This window comes from Microplitis mediator, chromosome 4 (genome assembly GCF_029852145.1).
Source record: "Microplitis mediator isolate UGA2020A chromosome 4, iyMicMedi2.1, whole genome shotgun sequence".
NCBI lineage: Eukaryota > Metazoa > Arthropoda > Insecta > Hymenoptera > Braconidae > Microplitis > Microplitis mediator.
In genome coordinates this window covers 5,988,401-6,014,974 of record NC_079972.1, presented here as the reverse complement: position 1 = coordinate 6,014,974, position 26,574 = coordinate 5,988,401, and the positions used below count along the sequence as shown (strand labels likewise).

The 26,574-nt window shown below is 27.0% G+C and overlaps 4 protein-coding genes across 10 annotated transcripts; 2 read left to right on the top strand and 2 right to left on the bottom strand.

Annotated features, from left to right (window-relative positions):
* Positions 1 to 3,014: 3,014 nt before the first annotated feature.
* Positions 3,015 to 5,580, top strand: LOC130666445 (keratin, type I cytoskeletal 9-like). 2 transcript variants are annotated; one of them, XM_057467446.1, is made up of 3 exons: positions 3,015 to 3,181; positions 3,253 to 3,304; positions 4,053 to 5,580. In XM_057467446.1, exons 1-3 carry the CDS (start codon positions 3,173 to 3,175, stop codon positions 5,435 to 5,437), a joined length of 1,446 nt encoding a protein of 481 aa, XP_057323429.1. In that variant the 5' UTR covers positions 3,015 to 3,172; the 3' UTR covers positions 5,438 to 5,580. The 2 variants fall into 2 exon arrangements, with proteins under 2 accessions (XP_057323429.1, XP_057323428.1); XM_057467445.1 differs by having other exon boundaries at positions 3,253 to 3,307.
* Positions 5,429 to 14,893, bottom strand: LOC130666444 (lisH domain-containing protein ARMC9-like). Of its 3 annotated transcripts, none has more exons than XM_057467443.1 (11): positions 14,449 to 14,893; positions 10,314 to 10,689; positions 9,264 to 9,428; positions 8,932 to 9,192; positions 8,534 to 8,845; positions 8,320 to 8,447; positions 6,985 to 7,281; positions 6,546 to 6,914; positions 6,405 to 6,451; positions 5,895 to 5,925; positions 5,429 to 5,751 (listed from the first exon to the last, which is right to left on the bottom strand). In XM_057467443.1, the coding sequence occupies exons 1-11, from the start codon at positions 14,733 to 14,735 to the stop codon at positions 5,598 to 5,600; spliced, it is 2,427 nt and encodes an 808-aa protein (XP_057323426.1). In that variant the 5' UTR covers positions 14,736 to 14,893; the 3' UTR covers positions 5,429 to 5,597. The 3 variants fall into 3 exon arrangements, with proteins under 3 accessions (XP_057323426.1, XP_057323424.1, XP_057323427.1); XM_057467441.1 differs by having other exon boundaries at positions 10,314 to 10,692; positions 14,449 to 14,892; XM_057467444.1 differs by lacking the exon at positions 6,546 to 6,914 and having other exon boundaries at positions 10,314 to 10,692; positions 14,449 to 14,889.
* A 71-nt stretch (positions 14,894 to 14,964) lies between these two features.
* On the top strand, positions 14,965 to 24,090 carry LOC130666446 (alpha-ketoglutarate-dependent dioxygenase alkB homolog 6). 4 transcript variants are annotated; one of them, XM_057467450.1, is made up of 5 exons: positions 14,965 to 15,255; positions 15,397 to 15,573; positions 23,453 to 23,560; positions 23,656 to 23,754; positions 23,833 to 24,090. In XM_057467450.1, exons 1-5 carry the CDS (start codon positions 15,205 to 15,207, stop codon positions 24,088 to 24,090), a joined length of 693 nt encoding a protein of 230 aa, XP_057323433.1. In that variant the 5' UTR covers positions 14,965 to 15,204. The 4 variants fall into 4 exon arrangements, with proteins under 4 accessions (XP_057323433.1, XP_057323432.1, XP_057323431.1 ...); XM_057467449.1 differs by lacking the exons at positions 14,965 to 15,255; positions 23,453 to 23,560; positions 23,656 to 23,754; positions 23,833 to 24,090 and adding exons at positions 15,718 to 15,881; positions 17,843 to 18,071; positions 18,158 to 18,947 and having other exon boundaries at positions 15,424 to 15,547; XM_057467448.1 differs by lacking the exons at positions 14,965 to 15,255; positions 23,453 to 23,560; positions 23,656 to 23,754; positions 23,833 to 24,090 and adding exons at positions 15,718 to 15,881; positions 17,843 to 18,071; positions 18,158 to 18,947 and having other exon boundaries at positions 15,438 to 15,573.
* On the bottom strand, positions 23,594 to 26,424 carry LOC130666447 (THO complex subunit 7 homolog). Its single transcript, XM_057467451.1, has 2 exons — positions 25,883 to 26,424; positions 23,594 to 24,470 (listed from the first exon to the last, which is right to left on the bottom strand). Exons 1-2 carry the CDS (start codon positions 26,315 to 26,317, stop codon positions 24,300 to 24,302), a joined length of 606 nt encoding a protein of 201 aa, XP_057323434.1. The 5' UTR covers positions 26,318 to 26,424; the 3' UTR covers positions 23,594 to 24,299.
* Between the last annotated feature and the right edge of the window lie 150 nt (positions 26,425 to 26,574).

The following is a 26,574-nucleotide window of genomic DNA, read 5'->3' as shown; positions in this document are numbered from 1 at the left end:
AATAAATAACAATGAAAAAAAAAAAGAAAAAAAAACAATTTAATTATTGTAAATTAGATTAGACAATTAAGAGATAGGTCAACAAAAATTAAGCGACTCTCTATGAGTATTATTTTATATTATTAATTATAAACATATTGTTTCATTTTATTATTATTATTATTATTATTATTATTATTATTATTATTATTATTATTATTATTATTATTATTATTATTATTATTATCAATATTATTATTATCATTATTTTTATTGTTTCTATTATTTTAACGACATTTTAATTTTTAATCGTTAAACACATGCATCATTATCATTGTATCTGTACATCATTTTTATTTTGTTTTCTTTTTTAATTATAATTAAATTTCAACTGAAAATAATAATTATTCCTCTTAATTTTATTTAAATATTTAAATAATTTAATCCATATCCCATTTCCTTATTGTGTTATGGCTATTAATTAGCTATTAAAAAAAATGAACATTAAAATAATTCAAGTACTAAATTATTATATACATCTATATAATATATATATACATAAATATTTTTTTTTGCAGTCATAAAAATAAAAACAGAACAATTTCTTTCCATTGGATGAATATTAACGCGCTCCAATTGTTATCTTCTCTTGTAAACATGAATTTATATATGTATATACACATGTATATATTCATCAAAATACTATCCATTTATTTAATTTCACTCCCACTTTTTATTTAGAAGGTAATTTAAGTTATTAAAGCCTTCGTGATGACCACAGTTACTTGCTCTCCCTCTTTTTCATACTTACTCTCAGGTTGATTTTACCGCGGAAAAGTTTTGGAAAATATTATGAAAGAAATTCGAGAGAAAAAAAAAAGTATATTTAAACATATATACAATGGCAGCCGTAAAAAAATTTAATTTAAAAAATTTTCCTTTTATTCTTCAAAAAGTTAGTGTGGGGAAAAAAAAATTCTCACTAAGTTTGAGCTCAAAAACTTTCTTTTTTAAATTAAAAAAAATTTTTTTAACTTCCCGCTAAGAAAATCGATGATTTTCGAAAAATTCAGGAAGTTATTGTTTTCACCACGATTTTCGAAAATCGAGTTTTCATCAGATGTCGACGTTTTGAGGTCCTAGGAAGCTATTCTGATTCTTTTCCGAATGTCCAAGTGTCTGTAAGTATGCGTGTGTGTGTGTATGTGTGTATGTATGTATGTAAATTCTTTGTAATTTTTTTACTAATGAACCGATTTGGATGGTTAAGGCGGCAATCGAAAGAGCTTGTTGGCCATAAACTTTCCTGGAAATTTCAGATCATTTGATCAAGTAGACTCGAAAATATTGGCGAATTACGAAAAAAAAAAATTTAATCAGCTCTAGAACCTAATAAAACGCGTCGATTGCCACCTTACTCATCTCAATCGGATAATTCGTTCGAGAGTTATCGCGGGAGAAAGAAATGGTAAAAAACAGTTATTTGCGAATATCTTTGAAATAACTTAACTAAACATTTCCTAAATCTGATCAGCTCTAGAACTCAATAAAACACGTCGATTGCCGCCTCAACCACCAAAATCGGATAATTCGTTCGCGAGATATCGTGGGAGAAAGAAATACTAAAAAAACTGTTTTTTTCGAAAACAATGGCATACAAAAGTATGCTCGAAGAATCCGAAAATGTATTCACAACAATGTTTTCGAGCTCCTTGAGCTCGAAAACAGTGGGAAGTTTTAGGGCTGACCCGCAGGGTCAACCAATAGAGAGATTTTTTTTTCTTGCTACAGTAGATTTTATTATTTATCAAAAACTCGAAAAACTTTCAAAGCTTTCGACAAATTTTCGAGCTTCCTAAATTTAAATTTATTAAATTAAACTGGTTTTGATTTTATTTTTTTTACCATATACTAATTTTTTAAAGGGTGAAAGTAAAAAACATGAATATTTTTTTGAACCACCCGAATACATATGAGTATATAAATTTACTTTTTCGTAAAATAAATGAGATGAATGAAGAACAAAAAGAAAAGAAAAGCTATAAAGTAATGGTAAAAAAAAATGACTTTTAACAGATTTGACCCGGTAAATCGAAACTACGTCGATTGAATTATTAAACAGTAGCAGAGTGTTCAGTTAAAGAAGTTATCTGTAGTCACATAGCGTTCTTAGCATCGCTAACAACAATCTTATCGGATAAATTTATCTTGACGAAAAAATTCACAACTTTCGTTTGAAATACATGTGGAATTGAACATTTGTATTCACAAACATTTATTTAACAAGAATTTAATCATTTGAATACAAACAATCATCTATATTTCACTCTCACACTTAAATAAAAATCACTCAATTAAATATTCATAAAAAATAATTTATAGTACAATTTTCTTTCAGAAAAATTTTTTAATTCCAATTTATCAATTTTAAATTCATTTAATTATCTACCGAAACAAGTAAGTTGATTAATGTATTTCAAAAAAATTTAATGAATTTTAATATTTAAAAATTAATTAATCGTGCAAAGAGAAAATTAATTATTTCAACAATTTGAAAATATTAAATGAAAGTTTTAAATATTCCTTTCTCTGACAATTCATAATAATATTCTAATATTTTCATACAAAAAATCAAAATAGTAATAAAAAAAGTACTTAAATAATTTTTTTGCTTAATCAAATAATTAAAAAAATGAATTTTAAAATATCGATTAAATAATTTCTGAAAAGTCATGTAGAATCATCTTTTGACCCAATACGATTTATTATTAATATTATTATACTAAATTTTATTATCATTGCATAGGGAATAAAAACAGCTTGTAAATATAAACTATAAAATCCGGTTAACGTTTAAAATAAAATATAAAAAAGTCTTTTTCCCCATCCAATATATCAAACTATAACGTTAAACTAAACATGTATATGGTTAAATTGTAGCCAATGTTCTGGCGTACTTGATTACAAGAAGATTGCTTTTACCTTCTCGCGAAATAAGAAGGGATTACTTGTAGTATAAAATAACCTGGGAAACTGTATCGCTAGCCAGTTCATATACGAATCCCGTCATTTATACTACGGGATAACAAATTTAGTAATTTAATTATTTATAAAAAAAAATAAAAATTTTTTTAATTAATTTATTTATAAATTCAAATTTTTTTTGTTTATGTAAAAATTTAAAACAGTGATAATGTTGCGAGTGAGTATTTTGATTTGTTTAAAAAAATAATTTTTTTTTTTTTTTTAATTAATTAATTTGTATTTTTTTAGATATTATTTCTTATTTCATCAATTTTAATGACTTCTACTGGTCTCACTGTTGGTGGTAAGTATTTTTAATTTATTTATTTATTACAAAAAAACAAATTTTTTTTCCATCGATAGAAAAAATTTTTTTTCATAAAATAAAAAAATAGAACACTATTTCTCCGCTCCGCGTTCGAGGTGTGCAATAAATGGGAAAAGTATTTAATTATTGTTAGGAATTGATAATGACCTTAGAAACGGTGAACTTGAATATTGAGGATAAAAGATTCCTAGCGACTAGATATAAAAATGAGTGTTCTACTTTCCTTGTAATATGTAACGTTATGCATGACACACATGCTCGATGGCATGCATCACCGGGTTCGCGTAGTTTAGCTCCATGCCGACGGATTAGAAAATCAAATGATATAAATTAAAAAATAATAATAATAATAAAAATAAAACAACAACAATAAAGGAAAAAAAAAAAATTAAAAAAAAAAACGTGGAAATTACATCTGATTTTTTTTACGACTTTCTCCCAGGATAAATTCTCTTACTCACGAGTTAGTAGATATCACTTGCAAATTGGAAAGGCCGTGCATTTTATTTCATGCTCAGTAGAATCTCTTCTAAATCATCAAGGTCGCGGAATTTTATTTCTAATACCAAGTAGTGCATAGTAACCGTTATAAAATAAATCAAAAGTATTATTTACAGTCAATCAGGTTTAACACTTAAACTATTTATAAATATATCATTTTTTAATGTTTATTTCTTCTCTCCTTTTTTATTTATTTATTTTTTTTTTCTTGAAATACCAGCGGGATATACAGTAGGAAGTAGAAGTCGTGATTATAATTCCGGAAGCTACAGTACATCGGGTGGTTTTGTTGGTCTATCATCATCATCAGCATCCTCACCGGGATCACCATCATCGTCGTCGTTAATATCGAAAGACACCCACGCAGACTTAACGGATCAATTAACGAGTAGCGGTAATTATGGAGGAGCAACATCCCACAGATACTCTACATCATCTGGCGCACATAGCAGTGGTGCAAGTGATGACAATACTCAGTCCAGTGGGTACGGCAGCCACTCAACCTCCAATAACGATAATATAAATAGCATTACGGGTACATACACAAATGATATCTATACATCGACAGATATTAACCCATACTCAGGATCATCGGACAACAGTTACGCGAGTGGTAGTCATGGATCTCCATCATTAACAAATTATGCTAGTCATTCAATTGGTTCTGATCATAATTCAATCGACTATGGTTCCTACGGTTCATCATCATCATCGTCGGCTAATAGTTATGGACCAAAAACAGCTTATAATTCAAAACACCATCCTCATAGTCACGGTAGTCCTTATGGAATTGCATCAGCATTGAAATTCATGTCTAATCCACATCCAAATTATCCATCAACAAATCATTTAAATTCTTACTCTGGACATATTGGTAGTTATTCTGGTGGTAGACATGGTGGCCCTGGTAGTTTAGGAGGTATTGGAGCGCATGGAGGACCAGGTCTAGGTGGTCCAGGTACTTTGTCAAGTCATGGAAGTCATGGAAGCCATGGCTTAGGCGGCCCAGGTGGTCCAGGTCTAAGTAGTCTAGGTGGACCTGGTGGTCATGCTACTCTAGGAGGACCTGGTGGATCTGGTTTAAATTATCCAGGATCAGGACATAGTTATAACGAAGGGCCACGTTATTCTGGATCATCATTAAGCTTTCTCAGTGGTCATGGAAGTGCTCCAGGAAATTTTATGCATGGTGCTGGTCCATCTTCATCAGTTCATCGTAATATACCTTCATTTTTACTTGGTGCTGCTTCTAGTGTTAATCCCACATTCGTCAAAGGCCCATCGTCATTTTACTCGGGTGCTTTTGGTCCAAAATCAGGAAGCAAATATATAATAATTAAAGACGGCGGTGGAGTTGGGCCAAGTCATTTAATGCATCCAGAAACAGGAGGAGGATACTCCTCGGGAATGTTTGCCGGTGCTGGTGGTTACAAGGTGAGAAGTGCGGGACCTTATTCCGCGGGTTCGACGGGACACTTTGCTGCTGGAAATTATCCAAGTCATGCCGGTCACGTTTCTTCTTCGGGATTTTCAGGTAGTACTGGGCATCATCATGCTCCTGCAGGTGCATCAACTGCTACAGGATCTTTTTTCGGATTTAAATAAAAAAAAAAACATACTATTGTTTAATTTATTTATTTATTGCTTAAATTTATACTTAATTATATTTATATTTATTTTGTGTGCTGTCTTAGTGTTTTTTTTATTTTGTACTCTGTTACTTATTAATAAATCTATTTATAATTTAATTACTGTATTATATTATTTATTTTTTTATATTATTAGAATCTGATTTAACTGAAAGCGATGATGCACTTTGTGGTGGTGTTCGAAATATTTTTGGTTTTGATATAAATGCTTCATCTTCTTCTTCTTTCTCATTGGTTACTTCATTAAATATTTCTTGTGGTTCACTAACACTAGAAAGTTATTGATTAAAAAAAAAAAATTAATACTATACAAAAAAAAAAAAATGTAACAATCGATCAAATTAAAAAATATAATTTTATTTCACAAAAACAATAATAATTATTTCTAATTCAAGTACTTTTATTAAACTTACAATGATGTGATAGTACTCAATTCATCGTCAACTGAAACACATAATAATAATAATAATAATAATAATAATAATAATAATAATAATAATAATAATAATAATAATAATAATAATAATAATAATAATAATAATAATAATAATAATAATAATAATAATAATAATAATAATAATAATAATAATAATAATAATAATAATAATAATAATAATAATAATAATAATAATAATAATAATGAGTAAAAAATTCACGCACTGCAGTTTATGTAAATTTATCTCTTATTTTTCTTTACTTTCGTTCGATCTATTTTTTTTATCGTTTTTTTCGAGGTCATTATTATAGATTTAGACATTTTATAGAGAAAGTCATAAACTTTTAACCCAATATAGACGTTACACTTCATTTATAATTCATATTTATTTTATAAGTTTCTTATATAAATAAACATATATATGTATAAAACTTAAACCACTATAATATAACTTTAGAAAATGATAATTTTATTTTGTCTTACTTACTGATTTCTGGGTCTTGAATTGCAGTTAAAGTTTCATCTGTAATTTCTCTGTAATAATAATTTTAATTTTATTGTACTTAAATAATATACTTAACTATAATAAAAAAAGTTGTAAATAAATAAATAAATAAAATAAACGCACTTTTTATAACTAGATAAAGTACTTTCTTCAAAATTAGTTATAGACGAATTCATATTTGATGTATCAAACGGTAAATTAACTTTCTCATCATCAAAAACATTTAATGATGACGTAGATATTAAATTACATGATTTACTGGTTGTAAATTCATCACAATTATCAATTGTTTCACTTAATGAAGATAAATTAAGGTCTGTTAGAATTGTTTCTTCACTTAATAAGTTATTATCATAAACATTCAGTGTAGAAACTGAACAATTAACTTTTAATTTCTTACTATCAATTAATTCTTCATTACTTTTACTATTTTCTTTTATTTCTACTAATTTTATTGGGTTAATCATCAATTTATAATTTATCGGCGTTAATCTTTATAGTAAAATAAATTAAAAAATAACTAAAATAAAAAATGAAAATTATAATAAGTAATTACAATTACCTCGGAGATTTGCAGTAGGATTCACCGTTCTGTAAATTTATATCATTAATTGATTCATCCGTTATTTTGACATCGTGAGATTTATCACCCGGAAACATGTCCGGAGGTAATGAGTAACAAGTAGCTAATAGCGTTTCACCGAATAAATCACCAGGATTGACTTTGACTGGATCCATTTCATCTAATTCATCATCTAGATTATCATATTCTTCACGATCATCATCATCATGGATAACTTCTTCAATTATTTCATTATTCGGGCGCCTATGTCTCAATAAAATGTGATCGAGATGTTTTCTAAAAATTTTTAAACTTGCGCATTAATCAATTGATTCTTTGATTATCTTAGGAAATGTAATAATACCGTTTTTTTTTGTTTTTTTAATTTTTTAACCCACTACAACTGAAAATTTTCATAAAAGACTATTGATTTTGGTCCAATTTTCGGAACTCTAGTTTTCAATTGATATTGACGCTTTGAAATGCAAAGAACCGTTTCTGAACATTATTAAATGAACCCGTCGATCCGCCGGCGCACGCGTGTGTGTGTACGCGCGTGTGTGTGTGTACGTGTGTGCGCATCGTACACGGAGAGAATTTTATATCAGCGCTAACAATACTTCTTCTGTAGATTCTACTATCTTAGATGGTAATTAAATTTGTAAAAGTCAAGATGATAAATATAATAATCTAAATATTATAGTCAATATAATATAAGAAGATGATTCTTAACATCGAGCGATCGTACAATGTACGATCTAGATGGTTACATTTACCATCAAAAGTAGTTAAAGTTACCAATCTCATGATAAAAACTACACAGTAAAGACGAACATTGAACTTTTGAATAATAATACATATATACATATACATGGCTGTGTGCACGCGCGCGCGAAAAACGTTTCAATCTTCAGATCCATAAAATTTGGCACGAATGTTCCTTACATTTGCAAGAAAATCATCCATTACTGGTATTTTTCCGAAAATAGACTCCGAGGGTCTCGTTGAAATTTTCAACAATAATATGAATATGATATATTCTAAGCAGGCGAAGCTGCGGGTGAAAACTAATATATATATATGATTCAATAAAATCTTAGCTGAGTCTCAAAATAGTTGTTTTGGTAAAATTGAAAAGTCTAAATATGGTATAATTCCGGTATAAAAAATTCACAATTTTATCGATGTATTGTGTCATAAAATTAGAAATTATTGAAACAAAGACTCAAAGTTGACCATATTTATCAGCATTATTATGAAACTTTTTTGGTCTAATTGAATCAGCTATGGAGTTAATGAATCGACTATTCAATTAATTAATTGATTAATAATAACCTTAATTCACCAGTTCTATATCGTCGATGATACTCTAAAATAGATCCCAATCCAATGATTTTAGCTTCTTTATTAATAGCACTATTAGCAATAAAATTATTCAGGGATCCATTAACATACGGTAAAGCCTGTGAAAATAAAGAAAAAAAAAACATTCTTTATAATAATTTATTCTAAAAAACTAAAATCCGTATTAGTATATTATTAGTATTACAGGCAAGTGTTCTAATGACAGTAGAATTATTAATGTTGATATGAGGATCGTTGGCATCGCAGCAGCACGCACTTGTGCCTCTTTCTGTAGTGATAAATTCATTAAAAGTGCTGTTGCATATTCTAATCTGTACGTGCCCATTGTATGACACTCGGCTTTCAAATGATGAATCAACCATTCTACAAGACCAGCTGCGATCATGTATAATCTCTGATTTCTTCGTAAAGAAAGTTTTTGTAGTGTTGCGATTATCATGTCACAGGTAAAAGCGTCTATTGATTCAGCATTTTTGCTATCTAAACACTGTACTATCTAACAAGTTTTATTTTTATTATTATTACTATAATTTTCAATTGAATTTTTTTTAATTTAACAGTGACTTTAAATTAAATTTTTACCACATTTAGAATAATTGGACCATTAGCCAAATAATTCCTGCCGGATTTAAAAGAAGCAAATGTATTTAATAAACGTGCTGCTGATTGTTGTAAAGGATGTGGCTCTACTACATCTAAAGGTATCAATAAATACGGCAAAATTGATGATTTTCCACTGTTATCATTAGATCCATCTTGATTTTTATGTAAATCCAATAAATCATTTTTTATGTACTCCATTATTGTTTCATTACGTTCTACTGGCTGACTCAATGTTATTTTCTAATAATAAAAGACATTTTTTAGTTATTAATTAGTAATATAAAAATTTATAATTATTATTTATCAATTACCCAACGTAATGCTTGTAAAACTAATAATTTTAGCTTAATATTTGCATTAATAAGATGTAATTTAATTTTGTTATAATTTAAATACTTCGATAATAATGGTACAGTACTCAGCATTGATTTTGTATTGCTTGAATTAAAATAATCATCATCTTGCTCAGATTGTATCTAGACAAAAATAATATGAAAGTTATATACATATAGGGGAAATCCAAGACAAAATGAGACACCATTTTTAAGACTGAAAAAATTGTTTTTGTTTAAAAATGTTTAGTTACAGCTTGTAGAATAGGAGTAAGTTAATCAGCCGAGACCGTGCGGTCGAAATTTTTTAGCAAAAGAAAATATTTTTTTACTATCGTAGCTAATTTTGACTTAAAGTCATTTTTGCTATTTATATGAGAATTTTTAAACTGTTCGCACTGTCCGGGCTGATCAACACCCGTCCCTAAGCATTTTTTAATAAAAATTAATTTTTTTTTTGTCTCAAAAATGGTTTCTCATTTTACCCTGAGTCACCTTATATTAGACCACATTATATTGCAGTCAAAAATTTTTTATGGTCACTGTTTTTAATTTTTTAGTATAGAACAACGCAGGGAAAAAATGAGACACTGGAAAAAAGCCAAAAATTACCTACGAAAAATTTCACTGTCAAATTTGTACGTCAGGTAGATTTGTTAATTACAAGGATTATAACTTTATTTTTTATTCAAATTTTGATAAAATAACTTGCTAAATTTGACGTCGAAGTTTTATACAAAAAATTTTATGACAATTTTTAGGGTAATTTTATAGCTTTTAAAAAAAGTTCTTACGAAAAAAATTGATAAATTTAAAATTAAAAAAATTTTAAGTACTTTATATTTAAAATTACATCACAGTAAAAAAATAATTCAAATATTTCTTCGATGCAATTTAAATCCTTCAAGAAAGATAATTTTTTATTTATACACTAAAAAATTTTAAACAGCAACCATTAACAATAAATGGTGGCTACAAATTGACAGCTTTTAATAAGTAAAATGTTGCTTTTTAATAAAAAATAATTACATGTTCAGAAGAAAAATTGTAATCAAAAGCATCTGGATAGATTTGTCGACAACTTTGAAGTGTTACACGTAAATCAACAGGTTCACCGTGTACAGATTTCTCAATTGATTCGGTAAATACACTTGCGATGTCACGTACTTTCTGGTATTCCGAGTACAATTTATGAAAACATTTTTTTAATTTATGATATTTACGATTTACATTATACAATTGAGATTTCGTCAACAATAATTCATGACTTGTATAATTATTGTCCGTATTTGGAGTATTTAATCGACGAGTTGCTGATGAGTTTATTATGATTGCTGGATGATTAAATTCACTTGTACGTAGTATATTTGTTGGATGTATCTCATCGGTATTTTCAGTTTGTGTACTTCTTTAATAATTCACAAATTTATAATTACTTATTATAATTTTAATTAATTAAGAGCAATTAAGTATAAACATATGGTGCATTGTTTTTGGCGAATATGTAACTCCTATTTTAATTATAAGTAGATACTATTAAAATATTATTAGGATCTCGTAAGTTTCAGACCCTTACCTTCATTAATTTTTATTAAAAAAAAAAAAAAAAGTATTAAAATCAATGAGTCATTCAGCAGCAAAAAATAAATCACATTAAACTCTTCAGTACTTTCTGTTGATTTTTAGTATATTTTCTTGTGTGACAACGAATTAAAAATATATTTTTTTTGTGAAATAAAATAATCTATCATTAGTATTTTAATGTTATATTATTTTAACTAAAAAATGGATAAAAATCATATTTATATTAAAATGAAACTATGCTATAGTATATTTTCTGCGAAAATATAAAATTCATTGAATTTTAAAAATTTAAAAAGAAAATTAGTGCAATGAAATAGTAGTAAATTATGAAACATATAATTATTTCAAAGACTCAATTTCGTGAAATTAAATTATCGTATAAATTATTTTCATAAAAAAAAAAATAATAATAATTTTAAATATATTTTATTGTTCCATGTGTTAAACGAAGTAGAACTATAATTTTTTTACTGAGAAATGATTTATTTATGTTCATTATACATAAATATTTAAATAAAGTAAATAATATGAGAGTTATAATGATAATGTCGTTTAAAAAAATAATAGAACAAAAAAAAGTTCGAAAAAAATTTACCTGAGAAATAGTTTTTTTTTTCCTCAAGATTGATTTAACTATTATAATTTAACATATAAAGATTTTTTTAGGCAAACAAATGCGGATGAAAATAAATTTATATATGAAAAATGAATGAAACAGTATTGTGCATGGGTGTATAAATATTCGCGCATAGAAAAATACATTAAATAATTGTATATCCGTTTTGCATATAAAATAAGATAAATAAAATAAATGTGTGTTAATATTTACGTGAAACATAAATATATATATATATATATATATATATATATATATATATATATATATGAGTATATTTATTCGTAATAAAAAGTTTTACATATACTTTATGCATTTGTAAATTTTTTACATATGAAAAACTTTGTTAAAAGTGAATATATGATACCTATAAAATTATTTGAGTATATTTTCTATACAATAATCTAGATTCGCCGGATTCCATATAAATTTCTTATAGAGATCCAGGTACCCAGATTCCTATTTGGATTTCCCACATAGGAATCCAGATATCTAAGTGCCGATATATATTTTTGTATAGGAATGCAGATACCCATACTTTTCTAATACATGATTTCCTGTACAAATCCATACTTTCCTATGTTGGCTCCTAATGGATTCTTATGTGAATTCATACTTTCTTACATGGATTCCTATGGATTCCCATCTGATTTTACATATATTTTTTAATAGGGTTCATCCAATTATCTCTTATATTGTTATATTATTTAAATAATTTAATTTTTTTAACTACGATACTATTAGAACAAAAATGCATACTTTGTATGCATACTGCTCAACATTATTTTTTTTACAACTGTATAAAACAGTATAATAAAAAAATAATAATTTATTTTCAAGAAATTCAATGATAACATACTACTATCCACTTTTTTTAGAGACTCTTTCATACTCTTTAATAGAAAGTGAAGTTTCATACCGAATTTATACGGTCTACGCTGTAAAAAATTGTGGAGTGAACGTGAATTAAATCCGGAATAAATGCGGATTGGAATGAAATTCAGATCACTCTGAAATCACCCCGCTGGAAAAACAAACTCCCTGTTTACTCCGTATAAGGGTTTTCCTGAAGCTCCGAAACTCCGAGTGATGGAGTGAGTTCGCGAAATTCACTGCGAATCAGTAGATAGTCACTATTTTTCCAGCTATACCATTAATTCAACCAGTGATAAACTTATAGCTGGTTCCCAGTGCATATTCACTAATTAGAAGTGAATTTCACTAATTCCATTAATAGAAAACGGATTTATATAAAATCCATAATCACTCGGAATTCGCTTCTAATTTTTTACAGTGTATTTATTATTAAAGAGTTCTAATATATTTGTCATTATTATATTGTTTTACGTGATAACCAAATGAGGTACAGATCTGAAACTTTTTGAGGAATCAAATACTAGAATATATATTGTTGAAGTAAATGTAGATTCTACTGCGGATGCGTCGATCATATTTTCCCATAAATTTTAATAATTATAGTAATTTTCAAAATTTCAATTAAAAAATCAAAATTACATCAGATTTTCATGCACATTACAACAGTTTGGCAACCATCGTGCCAATTAAGTTATTCAATTTAATAAAAAAAAGCAGTTTCAAATTAAAATTCTCAGATTAACTTCAAAATTAGAGATATATTAGTTAAGACTGAAACCACTTTGTTTTTTCCTTGTTGATTAAAGAGATTTTTACAGCTAACACACTAATAAGAAAAAAATAACTATTTTAAAGATCTTTTCGAGTAAGAAAAATTTTGTTGGGAATATAATTTTTACAAATAAGTTTTTTAGAATCAAGAAATTATTAGAATACTTGAATCAACTACTTTTCTGGTAATATAAGAATTTAATTCTTTGAATGAAAAAACGAATAAATTATTGACTCAAGAAAGTAATTTTTAATTTCCTGCTAAGAAAAGTGAAAATTTTTAAACATTCGGGAAGTTATTAATTTCGGTCCGATTTTCGAGAATCGAATTGTCATCAGATCTTGACGATTTGAGTTCCTAGGAAGCTATTTTGACTATTTTCAGAATAATGCCCGAGTGTCTACATGTAGAAAACACATGCATGTATGTGTGTGTGTAAACTTTTTTTGTCCGACAATATCTTTGGAACGATCAACCGATTCGAACGTTTTTGGCAGCAAGCGAAAGGGCTTCCCAATACACAACTGATTAGATTTTGGAGTCGATCGGTTGAGTAGTTTACAAGTTATACAAAAAATAGTAATAAAAAAAAAAATTTTTAAGTTTTTGTTGCATAACTAGTAAATCGTTCGACCGATTTCTTTTTTTAAGTTTGATCAAATCTAAGTCTCGACAAGCTCTTTCGATTGCCGCAAAACACGTGCAAATCTATTAATTTGTTCAGAAAATATTGTCGAACAAAAATTACTTTTTATCAGCGAAATGTACACACTTGTGGTCCAGCCTATTTTTGAGCTCGAAGAGCTCAAAAGTTTACCAATAATAAAATTTTTGATCTCTCTGAGCTCAAAAACAGCTGGAAGATTTGCGTTTGGCCTTTAGGGTCAACCGTTTTTCAGTTTTTTTTTCATAAGAAATTTTTTTCTCAGTGCAGTTTATATACATATTTGTTCTTATTGTTTATTGTTTTGAATTGTAATAAAAGTAATAATTATTGAATAATCATTACGGTTACTGTTTGTTTTACCAAATAGTAATTTTTGCTTAATTTTTTTACCTTGAAAATAAAAAAAAATTATAATACTGAATTATTTTAAAAACCCTAATTTAATATTTAAATTAAATTTAAATTGACATTCAAGTAAAAGCGAGTTAATTAATATATCCTTATTATGATAGTCGTAAATTTTAGACTGCAGTACTATCCAAATTTACCTTTTATGTCTTTAGAATATATATGACTATGATACTCATAACTGACATGTTATTTTTCCATGCTTATTCTTACATATTAATAAACATAAAATGAATCTTACCTAGAACAAATAATAAATTTTTTATTACTCATAATATCTGATTCTTCATAATTTGCTTCCAAAAAATCTGGCATATCACGATCATTTATGCTCAGTGGAATAAATTTACTCTTCAAATTTTCATGTTTACTATCTTTGCTCTCCGATTTAACTTGATCAGATATTTCTACATTCGATTTATTCAATTTTATGAAACCACTGGAAGTACTACGATCAATCATAACTTTTCGATTTTTTGTAGATTCCCCGGTTATTTTTACCGCGTTATTTGAATCCATAAAATTCATTTTTTTTTAACTCAGTTAAACAATTATTGTTATTACAATTTATCAAACAATTAATTAACTTTACTTTTATAAATAAATTCGAGTGTAAATTAAAACGTCTTGTACCTGGGAAAAATTTCCATTTACTGAAATATAAAAATCAATATAATGAAACCAAAACAAACATATATCTATACATAGATGTTAATATATACATGTGTATAATACAAACATTTATCGATCGTTTTTTTTTTTAATTAAAATATTTAAATTCCAAGTCCTTATATATTTTTATATCAATTATTGTATTAGTAATTTATAAACACATAAGTAAATTAAAAAATGTTTATTTAAATTACTAATTATTAATTTTTTGTCATGAAAATTAACTGTCAGACTTTTTTTTTATCAAAACAAATGACTAACCTCGTGTTACTCGATAGAAACAATAACAATACAATAATATAACATATTAAATAAATAAACAAATATGGAAAATAATATTTCAAATGCATTAAAACCTACAAATTTAATTAAAGACGTAAGTATTATATTTTTTTTATAATTAATAGGGTAAATATTAAAATATTAAAAGGTTTTATAGGTTAGGCTTTTTAGTTATTTTAATTTTCATGTGCAGGATAATTAGTAATTTAATAAATTTATTGATTGATTTAAATAGGTACCACTGTCAGCATATTATATTCAAAATTTTATAAATGATAATGAAGAAGAGGAATTAATAAAATATGTAAATTCATCTCCGTTACCTAAATGGACACAATTAAGTAATAGGAGATTACAAAATTGGGGTGGAATTCCACATCAAAAAGGTATGATTGCTGAAGAAATACCAAACGTAAGTATATATATATATATTTTTTTTTTATTTAGATAGTAAACTACCCAGTCCTCGGCTTTTTTTTTAATTTACCCTCTTAAAAATGATTTTTTATGGGTTTTTTTACGTCACAAATTTCTTAGAAAATTTTTTTGATTCTAGAACAATTAAATTTTAATTTAAAGCTTGTAACTGTTGATTTAGATATCACAGTAAAAAAAAGCCGGCATATAAATAAGTAAGTTTGCAATGAAACACTAGTATTCAGATGATAATAAAAGTCGCAGAAATCAGATAATTTTTTTATTATTCTAAACGCGATACTTGTGAGTATTATAAAGTTTTGTTAATATGCACAAAAAACTTTTTATTATTATTTTATTTTATTTAGCTTTCCATAACTACTTCATTAAAGTAATAATTTAGTGGCATAAGAAGGCTGGTTTAATTATATCTATCTAAAGTAAACAAACTCAATTATTGTCTTTATTTTGTTTACTTATTCAATGTAAATGTTCCACAAGTTAGGCATTTAAGGCTAAAGCTAAACTTTCAGTAGGTATATAAGTACAGTGGTCTTGCTATAACTTTGACAGAAGGGCTTGAAATTCTTGAAATCAAAGTTACACTGAAAAAAAAAATGTAGTTATCGTAACCATCTGAAGTAGTGCTTAATGGTAGATAGTTGTCACAACAAAATGTATCGTTAAATTGGGTAGGTGTCATTCAGACAAAATCTTTATTACACATATTCCGATTGCCTAGATCCTGCTCATCCAGAGTTTGATTACCTACAATCTCGATTAAAAGTGATTGTTTTTAAATAGATCCAGCTTAAACAGAATGATTTTATTTCGCCAGTATTTATATATTTATATATTTACAGTAAATATAGATATATTGACAATGATAATTCAATCCTAGATTAATAAGCTCTTGGATTAAACAACTGCCCCTAAATCATCAGTTATAAATTAAGAAATCATGTGTAAAAGAGATCTATCTTAAAACAATCACTTCTAATCAGAATTGTAGATAATCAAACTCTGAGTAAGCGGGATTTAGGCTAAAGGAATGTACACAAAAACGATTCTGCCTAATAAACTTCTGTCTGAATGATATCTACCCGTTAAATTTGGAATACTAGATTGCCGCATTAACTATCTTCAATTATGAATAAAAGTATTCTTAATTTAACTATACTATGTGGTTACATTTCCTATGCTCGGTATTTTGCTGGTTTTAACGATTCTGAAAGATTACTATCAAAGCAATCCTAATTTTTAATTTAGCAATCCGAATGGTTAATGTAGCAATCTGGATTGTGAATATATCAATACTGGCTGTTAATATTACAATACGTATTGTCGTAGCAACCATCTATATAGATAGTTGATTTAACAAAACATTGTATAGGTAATATATAGAAATGTAACTTTTACGCAAATAATGTATTTCTATATTAACAATCTACAATTTTTTAAACTTTAAATAGTTACTACAGCCTATCGGTATTGCTCTTACAGCAATATTTTTCAGTTTACAGAATAAAAAAATGTATTATTATTTTTATTTCGGTTGACTTTCAGAGTCTTCTCTTTGAATATATATTAATCAATTAGTACTGTATATTTATTGATTTATTTACGCTAATCGGCTTTATACATTCTATTTAACTTTTAGAAAAGTAGTGTTTAATCTAAAACTGCACATAAACGTGAATATAATATAATATAGTACTTTAGTGACGTGGTAAAATATTTTTTGTATTACTCATGCGAGAAAAGTAGTATCTTGACGCTCGCTGTTGCGTTTGAAAAAGAGCCGTTTGCCCATTTTAAAATTATGCGTGAGTTTTTTCATAAATAAAACTGTTATTTGAGTGCGACAAGTTTACTTGTCGCACGTAAATTATTCTTGGCACACGCAAATTTAGATAAAATTGCTAAAATTAAAAAAATAATAACAAAAAAAAACACAATCGACATATTAAAACTGAATTGAGGTTGACGCGTCTGACAGTTTAATTTAATAAATAAAATTGTAATTAAATTAAAATTAGTTTAAAAACGAATATGGAGTCGGAAATAATACCGGAAACTCCAGAAAGTTCGAGCGACGAATCCACACCACCTGAAATTCTGAAAAAAGCCGATGAAGTAAGAAATAATTTAGTTCCTCAAGTATCGAGACCCAAATATGAAGCGGCTTACAATAAGTTTATGGAATGGCGAAGAAATAAAAAGGTCAAGAGCTTTTCTGAACCCATTCTTCTGACTTATTTTAGTGAACTTGCCGAAACCAAATTACCGTCAACTTTGTGGGCCACTTACTCAATGTTGCGAAGTATGATTGACATCAAACACAAAATTAATATTTATAATTATTCGGGTTTGATCGCTTTTTTAAAGCAGCAAAATAAAGGTTTTAAACCAAAAAAAGCTAAAACGTTAGACGCTGAGCAAATAAATCAATTTTTGAACCAAGCTCCTGATAATCAATTCTTGGCAATTAAGGTTAGTTATTTTTAATACTTTTGATCACTCTTTATCATTGAATAAATAAATACATAAACATACTTCATACTTATTTTATTTTTTAGGTGGCTTTGATTTTTGGGGTTCAAGGTGCGTGCAGGCGTCATGAACTTTGTGATTTAACAGTGGACAATATAATCGACAAAGGTGACATGTTGTTGGTGAAAATTCCAAAAACTAAAACCGGCAAAGCAAGATCTTTTGTCGTGACGGATGCGTTTTATCAAACTTATAAAAAATACTCTTCTTCACGCCCAACAAACTTAGCTACCAAGAGATTCTTCGTGGGTTATCGGAACGGCAGGTGTACGAGGCAAAATATTGGCATTAATACGTTCGGTAGCATGCCAAAAATAGTAGCGAAATATTTGAATTTAGCAAACCCGGAGTCTTACACAGGCCATACTTTTAGAAGAACATCAGCTACTCTGTTAGCGGATTCTGGTGCTGATCTTCTTACAATAAAAAGGCACGGAGGATGGAAATCCAATCCCGTTGCTGAAAGTTACGTGGAAGACTCAGTAGGTAATAAAAAACGGATTAGTGAGCAAATTGCACGTGCCATATCATCGAGACCATCTACTTCACGCGAACATTCAGACTCAAACAACCCAATTTTTGGAAAAACTTCTGAAGAACCGATGAACATCACTGTGATGCATCAAGAAAATGAAAGATCCGAAATTTTAGAGCAGGTTTCATCTAAAAACGCCATGAATTTGAATATTACATTTACGAACTGCACAAACATTTCAGTTCTTTTAAATGACACTGAAAAAAAGTAACTTATTTATGTTGCTGTTGTTGTTCTTGTTATTTTTTGTTCTGATCAAATAAATTTATATTCATTTGTAATTAATTGATACTTTTTTGAATGCTTAATTTTTCAGCTATTATTTCTGGTCCGAAAAGGCTTTGTCCTTTTAAAAAATTGAAAAAATTTATTTTTTGTTTATTAATATTAATTAATTTTTATTTATTGTTTAAAATATATTTTTTTCTTCTTTTTAAACTTTTTATTTGTTTTGAGGGACTGGGGGGGCTCCGCCCCCCCAACCCCCCGCCGGGGCTTCGCCCCTGGACCCCACCGGGGCTCCGCCCCTGGACCCTGCCGGGGCTTCGCCCCTGGACCCCAATTTTGTACCCACATATATCACCGCATTTGTAATACAAAATAGTATGTGCAACTCGTGCGACGTTGTCGATTGCCCACTCAAGCGAATGACCGCACTCGCTTCGCTCGTGCGTTCAACTTCGCTTTCGTGGGCAATCGACAACTTGTCGCACTTGTTTCACAATATACTATTATCTTTGTTGAGAAAGATAACAAAGAATTCCTAAAGAAATTTATAGAAGTACTGTAATCATTAACTAAATTCACTATCTTGTTTCTCGGCCCAGAATTACACATACACAGATAAGAAGAATTTCTTGACGCAAGAACTTTTTTCTCGCCTCTAAAAATTTTTTCTTGCCCAAGAAAATTTTTGCTTATAATTTATCGTGCAAAAAATTTCTTGGGTCAAGTAAAAATTTTTTACGCAAAAAAATCCTTGTTTGCTGTCTAACTTTTTGATGATTGAGTTGTACCCAACACCCTGTATGATCTTGAACCCGGTTTATTACAGACAAGACCAAATTGTTCCAGTATTTCTGAAGAGTAAATCTGGCCTTTTATGGTTTTGTAGAAAAAATAATTTTAAAAAAAATTTCTGCTTTTGGTTAACAATATTTTTTGATAAAAATATGTTTTAAAAACATTAAGGGAATCATTTTTGCTATAAACCATGAGACATACTATTACAATATCTATGGAATACACGTTATGTAATAACAAAAAAAAAAGCATTTTGGTACAGGCGAACTTTTGGAGCATTTACCCTATAACTAGAACGATAGAAAATTCACTTGTAATGCATAATACAAAAAAAATAAATAAATAAATAAAATGAAGAAAGAAAAAAATTCAATTTCATAAAATGTCTGAAAACAGCAGAAAAACTAAATATTTCATGGAGATTGGTTCGATGTTACAATATCTAGGCCAAAAATATCTACCGTCATTTTTATACTTTCATTAAACGTTTATTACGATGGATATTTTTCAATTAAATATTTTGACCAATCACTAGAGAGGTTTTTTTTTCTTATTGGCTGTCCTCCCATGAGGGCTATGCCACACCTAGAGAGGTTTTGTCGCATGTCAATAATTAATGTATTTGATTGATCATATATACAGAGAAAATTACATTACTATTGAAAAATAAATATACATTTAACCCAAGAAATATTTTATTAATTAAAAAAATCGCACGTGAAGTGAGTTATTTATTTTAATGAACAAATTATTTTTTCAATGTCAAATCATTTATATTTAATAAAAACCATATTTTTCGACAATAAACACAATTAATTGATTAGATTACTAGAAGCTTCAAATAAGAAAATGTTTTTGAAAAATTTGTTTAATAATGTTATGAAATAAATCATAACGTCTAATATACTTCTTACAGTGTTACTAATTGGAAATTTTATTTCAGAAAATAAATAATTATATTTTAAAATTATATTATTGAAATATATCCAGGAGTTAGTCAGTGGAAGGAGGCTAGCAATCGGGTATTTGAACCTGATATTAATTATTAAATAAATGTAAATGTTTTAATGTTTTAGTTTAAAATAATTTAGGGGTGTGCGAATAGTTCGAACTTACAAATTATTCGTATCGAATTGAATCAAACTATTCGATTCTAACTTTGAGTTGAATAATTTGTAAGTTTTCGAATTATACGTAAATTTTCTAATAATTCCAAAATTTTCTTTTGAACGACTTAAAATTGTGAAATTTTTTTCAATAATTCAGATTTCTACCAGAGGTAAATAAATTAAGCTCAGACACAAATCTATGAAAAAATTATTTTTTTTCGACTTCAAAAACTCAGCTCTCCATTTAATAAAAATGGAGAGTTTGAAAATTAATCAGAATTTTCTCGATTCGAATCGAGTAATTTTAAAAGTTACAAATGATTTAAAAAGTTGCGAATTATTCGAAAATTCGACTTGTCCGATTCGATGTTATATTCGATTTGATTCGAACACGATTCGCACACCCCTAAAATAATTTGTTATTTAATAAGTTTAAAGTCAGTATGTAACATCGTCTATTAAAAATTATTTTATTTTATTTATTTATATGCAAATATCTACAATTTACAATATTTATAAATATTACAATTTGATTAATTATAAATTTATAAAATTCAAAAATTTCGTTTGCACAGTTAATGACTTAACAGTTGATTTAATACAAAGTATATTTACACTCAGAAATAAGTGTGATTTTAATAAAAATAAATTATTTTTTAAAAGTTTTTTTTGTAGGTGCAGTCAATGTCAAATTCTTTTATAGTCTAGCGCTGGAAAAATTAATAATTAAATGATTGGTGGACTTTATTTATTTACTATTCCAGTATAAATATTTGAATGAGACAATTAAAATATTTTAAATACTTTAGATAGAAATTCACACTTTCAAATTTGAATTAAAATATAATAAGCTGGTTTTTTTTTTGAAAAAAATTAAAAATACTGCAGTTTTGATAAAAATGAAGTAAGATTTTTCTAAAAAATAATTATTGTTAATAATTAGAAATTATTGTAGTATTACATTAATTGCTAATTAGTTATTTTAGTTTATAAAAAATCATGGATTTTAAGAGGGATTTTTTTTCCATCACTATCGATTGAATTAATCATACTGTCGTTGATGCACTTGTACAATAAATGGAAATTTTGTCAATATTTTGTTTTTAAGATATCACTGCTGGTTTTAGAATTACAATGAAATTTACCTTATCACTATATCATGATAAGAATAATATTCAATTAAATTTGTTGAAAAACTTCAGAGAACCAGTAAAATGTGATAAACTCTGTGTACTGTTAAAATTTTTTCGATTTTTAATGATACGGGTCATGAAAATTTTATGAAATTTATGAACTTCACATCAACATCGATTTGTTCACGTAATTAGAAAATTAAAGCATAATCTTTAATGAAACCAAAATGTTACTATTTAGAAATATGTATGTGTTCTGTGTAATTATCAAGATATTGAATTGGATTTGAATTCAAAAAATTAAAGCAATACAGTACCAAATTTTTGTTTAAAAATCTTCATGAGTTTGTGGTAACTGCGAGTTTGTTAAAGTTTTGCTATAAAATTTATAGTATTTAAAAACTAATTATAAATGAGAAAATAAAATTTAAGCTAGAAATATCTTGTTTCGTACAACTATCAGCTTAAAAATTAATGATATTTTAAATCAATTGATTTATGGACAGTAAGAAGAAAACAATTATTAAAATAAATAAAAAAAAATAGATTGTGATTTAACTTTTTATGACATTTCTGACTTGAAAGATAAAAGTAATGTGAAAATAACGTATACAAATAAGTTAATTATAATGATATATATTCATAATTGATTTGAACTTGTGAATAACTTGAAGTAATTGGATTTAAATTTAAAGGAAAATTTTCAAGTGTGATTTTTCATAAAGCTCAGTGTTAAATTACGAAATTAAAAATTTAACTGGTTGTCTGTGGCTTTTTAAAATTTTAATAAAATTGTTTTTTATGATTATCTACTGATATGCCATTAAGTAGTCATGAACAATAATTTTAAAATCAACAGTACTACACGGAAAGAACAAGATAGTACTGGCTATCCCGGATTATACTCAGTCGCACTTGAAGTAAAAAAAAATTTCAGATAGTAACCACTTACTCCTGAATTATACTCGGTTCTATCTAAGATGCATGTGGTTACCATGTAGGATTGCGACCAGTATAATCTAGCGCTGTAAAATCTAAGATGTAACTGTATTAAATCTGAAATATAACTGAGCTTAATCTGAGATAGAACTGAATATAATCCAGATGTAAGTGGTTACTATCTGAAATTTTTTTTTTCCTCAGATGTAACCAAGTATAATCAGGGATAGTAGCCAGAACCATCTTGTTCATTCCGTGTACCTTAAAATAGGGTAGAGGTACCGTTTTTGGCCACATTAGGGCTAGTTTTGGACCCTTGGAAAATTTTAATAAATTAATTTGTTTAAGACGCAATGACATCATTAATTTTTTAAATTTGTACCAAGATACTTTTATTATACTATTGTGGTACTATGGTACTATTAAGTATATAATGGTACTTCTACCCTATATTAATTATAATTTTTATCAATAAAAATTATACGGATTGGAATACGATCTGAATTGTCTAAATAACCAATCAACAGTTGATATTTATTATAAATTATTAATTTTTTTTTTTTTTTTTTTCGATCTAAATAGTGGTTAAAAAAATATATGGACAGAATATCATCATTCAATATTTTTAATAATGACAAATTGCCAAATCATGTTTTGATTAATGAATATTTACCTGGACAAGGAATCATGGTAATTTTTTAAATAATAATTTTATAATACCAATTAATTTTTTAGAATATTTTTATATTTATGTGTACATATATATATTTTTTTTTACAATACAGGGACATACTGATGGACCACTTTTTCATCCTATCGTTACAACAATAACTTGTGGATCTCACACACTTCTTGAATTCACAAAACGTTTAGATACTAATGAAGTATACAACAATAATTTACGTCATTCTTATTATTATTACAAATATTAACCAATAAACAATTTTTATTTTTATTTTCAGGAACAAAGACAATTGAAACCAGAATTTTCATTTATACTTGAACGAAAAAGTCTGTTAGTACTCAAAGATAAATTATATCATGATTACTTACATTCAATAAGTGAATGTAATTACGATATAATTGATAAAAATTTAATACGTAACATAAATTTATGTTCAAATAATTATGACGATGGTGAAAAACTTGATCGTAAAACAAGAATATCACTAACAATTCGCCATGTGCCAAAAACAAGTAAATTAAAGCTTAAATTTTAATTTTAAAAATACTTTTAATGACAAAATTTTTAATTAATTAATTAATTAAAGTTCATTTTTTAATTATCATATATTTTGTAAAGAACTTAATATTATTATTGAATAAAAAAAAAAAATTAAGTTAATATTTTTACCGACAGTCTACTTATTTACACTAATAATATTTATTATAAATGTATAAAATTCAAAATTGAATTTAGTCATATTTATTATGATACTTGCATAGGCACATCCGTATCTTCATAATTTTCGAGACTGACATCCATTATCTCTTCATCGGATTCATCTAACATCTCTTGCAATGAATGTATTGATGATATTAATACATGGAATTGTTTTCTTCGCATTTCTAATTTATGTTCCAGCTGTTCTGATTTTTCCTGCATTCAAATATAAATAATTAGTAAGTATTATTGTTTGATACGCACTTTTTTATTTTTAAATGCTAATAAATTATGGGATATCTGTTATTTGCACGCTTTTTTAAAATATCCCAACTAAAGTAATTTTGTATTTTTGACCTTCCGAGTACACAAAACATCGCAAAAATGTTCATAGCAGGCGACTTCCAGTTTAGAGAAAATTCTGAGTTTTAAGTTTATCATTCTTTGGAACTTAAGGCCATTCACAGACAGTTTCCCCACTTTTTAAAAATTTTCAATGACTTTCAACTGTCATGTGTATCAAAATTTTATCAATTAATTAAAAAAAATTAAAGCATCAATTAAAAAGAGACAGCGTAGTAGAAATTTCGCCGAGGTATATATTTAAAAAAAATTACTTTCAATTGACATCAATTGGGAGTTAAACGAAATTTGGAAAATAAACTTCAGTAAAATCTTCAAGTCAATTTTATAACTCGAATTTTCAAGTTTTGTAGACTAAAGTTTTTTCAACAAATTTCGTTCAACTCCTTGATAACATTGATAACAACTAAATAATTTTTTTTTAAATTCTATATCTCGGCGAAATTACTTCTATGTTGTCCTTTTCTCAATTAAGGTTTTAATTACTTTTTAATTTATTAATTAAATTTTAATACGGTTAGGACAGATTAAAGTTATTGTATATTATTAAAAAATAAATATTCAATGTCCTAACCTTGTTCTTGAACTGTTCGGAAAAGAATCAAAAACGTTCTCAATTGGCGTTCAAATTATGATTCTGTAGTATGAGTTTGAATGTAGCAGATATCAGACAAATTTAAAATTATAAATAAGTAGAGTAAATAATTTTAAAAAATATATTCATGAAAAATGCACTTATTAATTTCAAAATTTTTTAAATGCGCATTTTTTTAAATTTTAATTATATTAACTATTTACTCTATTTATTAATAATTTTAAATTTGTCTCTCTGCTACATTCACATTCATTACTGAAGTTAGCCGACGACTAATAATTTTTAGAATTTTTTCAAACTGATAAATTATAATATATATATATATATATATATATATATATATATATATATATATATATATATATTAAAAAATTGCACTTGTAGTTTTTAAAATTTTATACATGTGCATATTTTTTCGTAATTGGTCTGTTAAAAAAAAAATCAAAAATTGTTAATTGTCGGCTAACTTCAGGATCATTGTTTTATCATTGTCCAAATCAGCAAAATTTCCAAATAAAAATATTTTAGCTTCAAAAGTATTAAAAAACGCACCGAAAAATTTTTTTGAACCATTTTCGAAACGAATCTTTTTTACACGGATTTAGTTACCCACATTTGTCTTACATGAATAAAAACAAAAACTTAATTGATTAATAAATGAATAATTTACCTTTAAAAATCCAAGTTCTTGTTTTAAAGTCTCCAATTTTAAATTAGTCTCCTTTCTGTCTGGCTGTTCATTGATAACTTTGGCAAGGACGTCATACTCAATTCTATTCTTACGTATCTGTTTGGCTTCTTGTAATTCAGCTTTGGTAGTTTCAATATCACGTTTAGCTTGTTCTATTTCAACTTCAATATCTTTTGACAATTTTTCATAATTTTTTAACTCATCCTGACTCATAGTTGAAACAAGACGAGATTTTTTCTGTGCAAATTCACACTGTGCAAGTGTAGCCAAAATACGTTCATGTAGAGTATTATCAACTTCGGGATTATTTGCCCATTTAATAAATGATTTTAATAACATATTTATACGTCTATCGTCACCAATACCATCACCGTCTACAAGTAGACGTCGTCTTATTACTTCTTCATCAGACATTTTTATTTATTTATTTTCTATAATTATTTACAAGCTTTATAACCGGCACTTTGAGGTTATAATTTTATGTTTATATTTCGCACACTTACTTGGAACTGAGTCCGTAGAAAAATGTGACTTTCCCCTCTATTTTTCTACAATTACCATTACTGCGCATGCGTTTCATTGCAAACATATACCTATACATATAGGTATACTTTCTTCAATGAAACCAACGCATGCGTGGTTTTAACAGTCAGCCATCTTTGAATATTAAC

Bases quoted from the DNA above. Each gene is read 5' to 3' on its own strand.
- LOC130666445 (XM_057467445.1), top strand. The intron at 3,308-4,052 runs GTAAGTATTTTT...TTGAAATACCAG, and splicing joins TACTGGTCTCACTGTTGGTG to CGGGATATACAGTAGGAAGT.
- LOC130666444 (XM_057467441.1), bottom strand. From the start codon at position 14,735: ATGAATTTTATGGATTCAAATAACGCGGTAAAAATAACCGGGGAATCT. The intron at 10,693-14,448 runs GTAAGATTCATT...GAATTATTAAAG, and splicing joins AAATTTATTATTTGTTCTAG to AAGTACACAAACTGAAAATA. The intron at 5,752-5,894 runs GTAAGTTTAATA...ATAACTTTCTAG, and splicing joins TTGAGTACTATCACATCATT to TGTTAGTGAACCACAAGAAA.
- LOC130666446 (XM_057467447.1), top strand. From the start codon at position 17,631: ATGGAGTCGGAAATAATACCGGAAACTCCAGAAAGTTCGAGCGACGAA. The intron at 18,072-18,157 runs GTTAGTTATTTT...TTTATTTTTTAG, and splicing joins ATCAATTCTTGGCAATTAAG to GTGGCTTTGATTTTTGGGGT.
- LOC130666447 (XM_057467451.1), bottom strand. From the start codon at position 26,317: ATGTCTGATGAAGAAGTAATAAGACGACGTCTACTTGTAGACGGTGAT. The intron at 24,471-25,882 runs GTAAATTATTCA...ATTTGAATGCAG, and splicing joins AAGAACTTGGATTTTTAAAG to GAAAAATCAGAACAGCTGGA.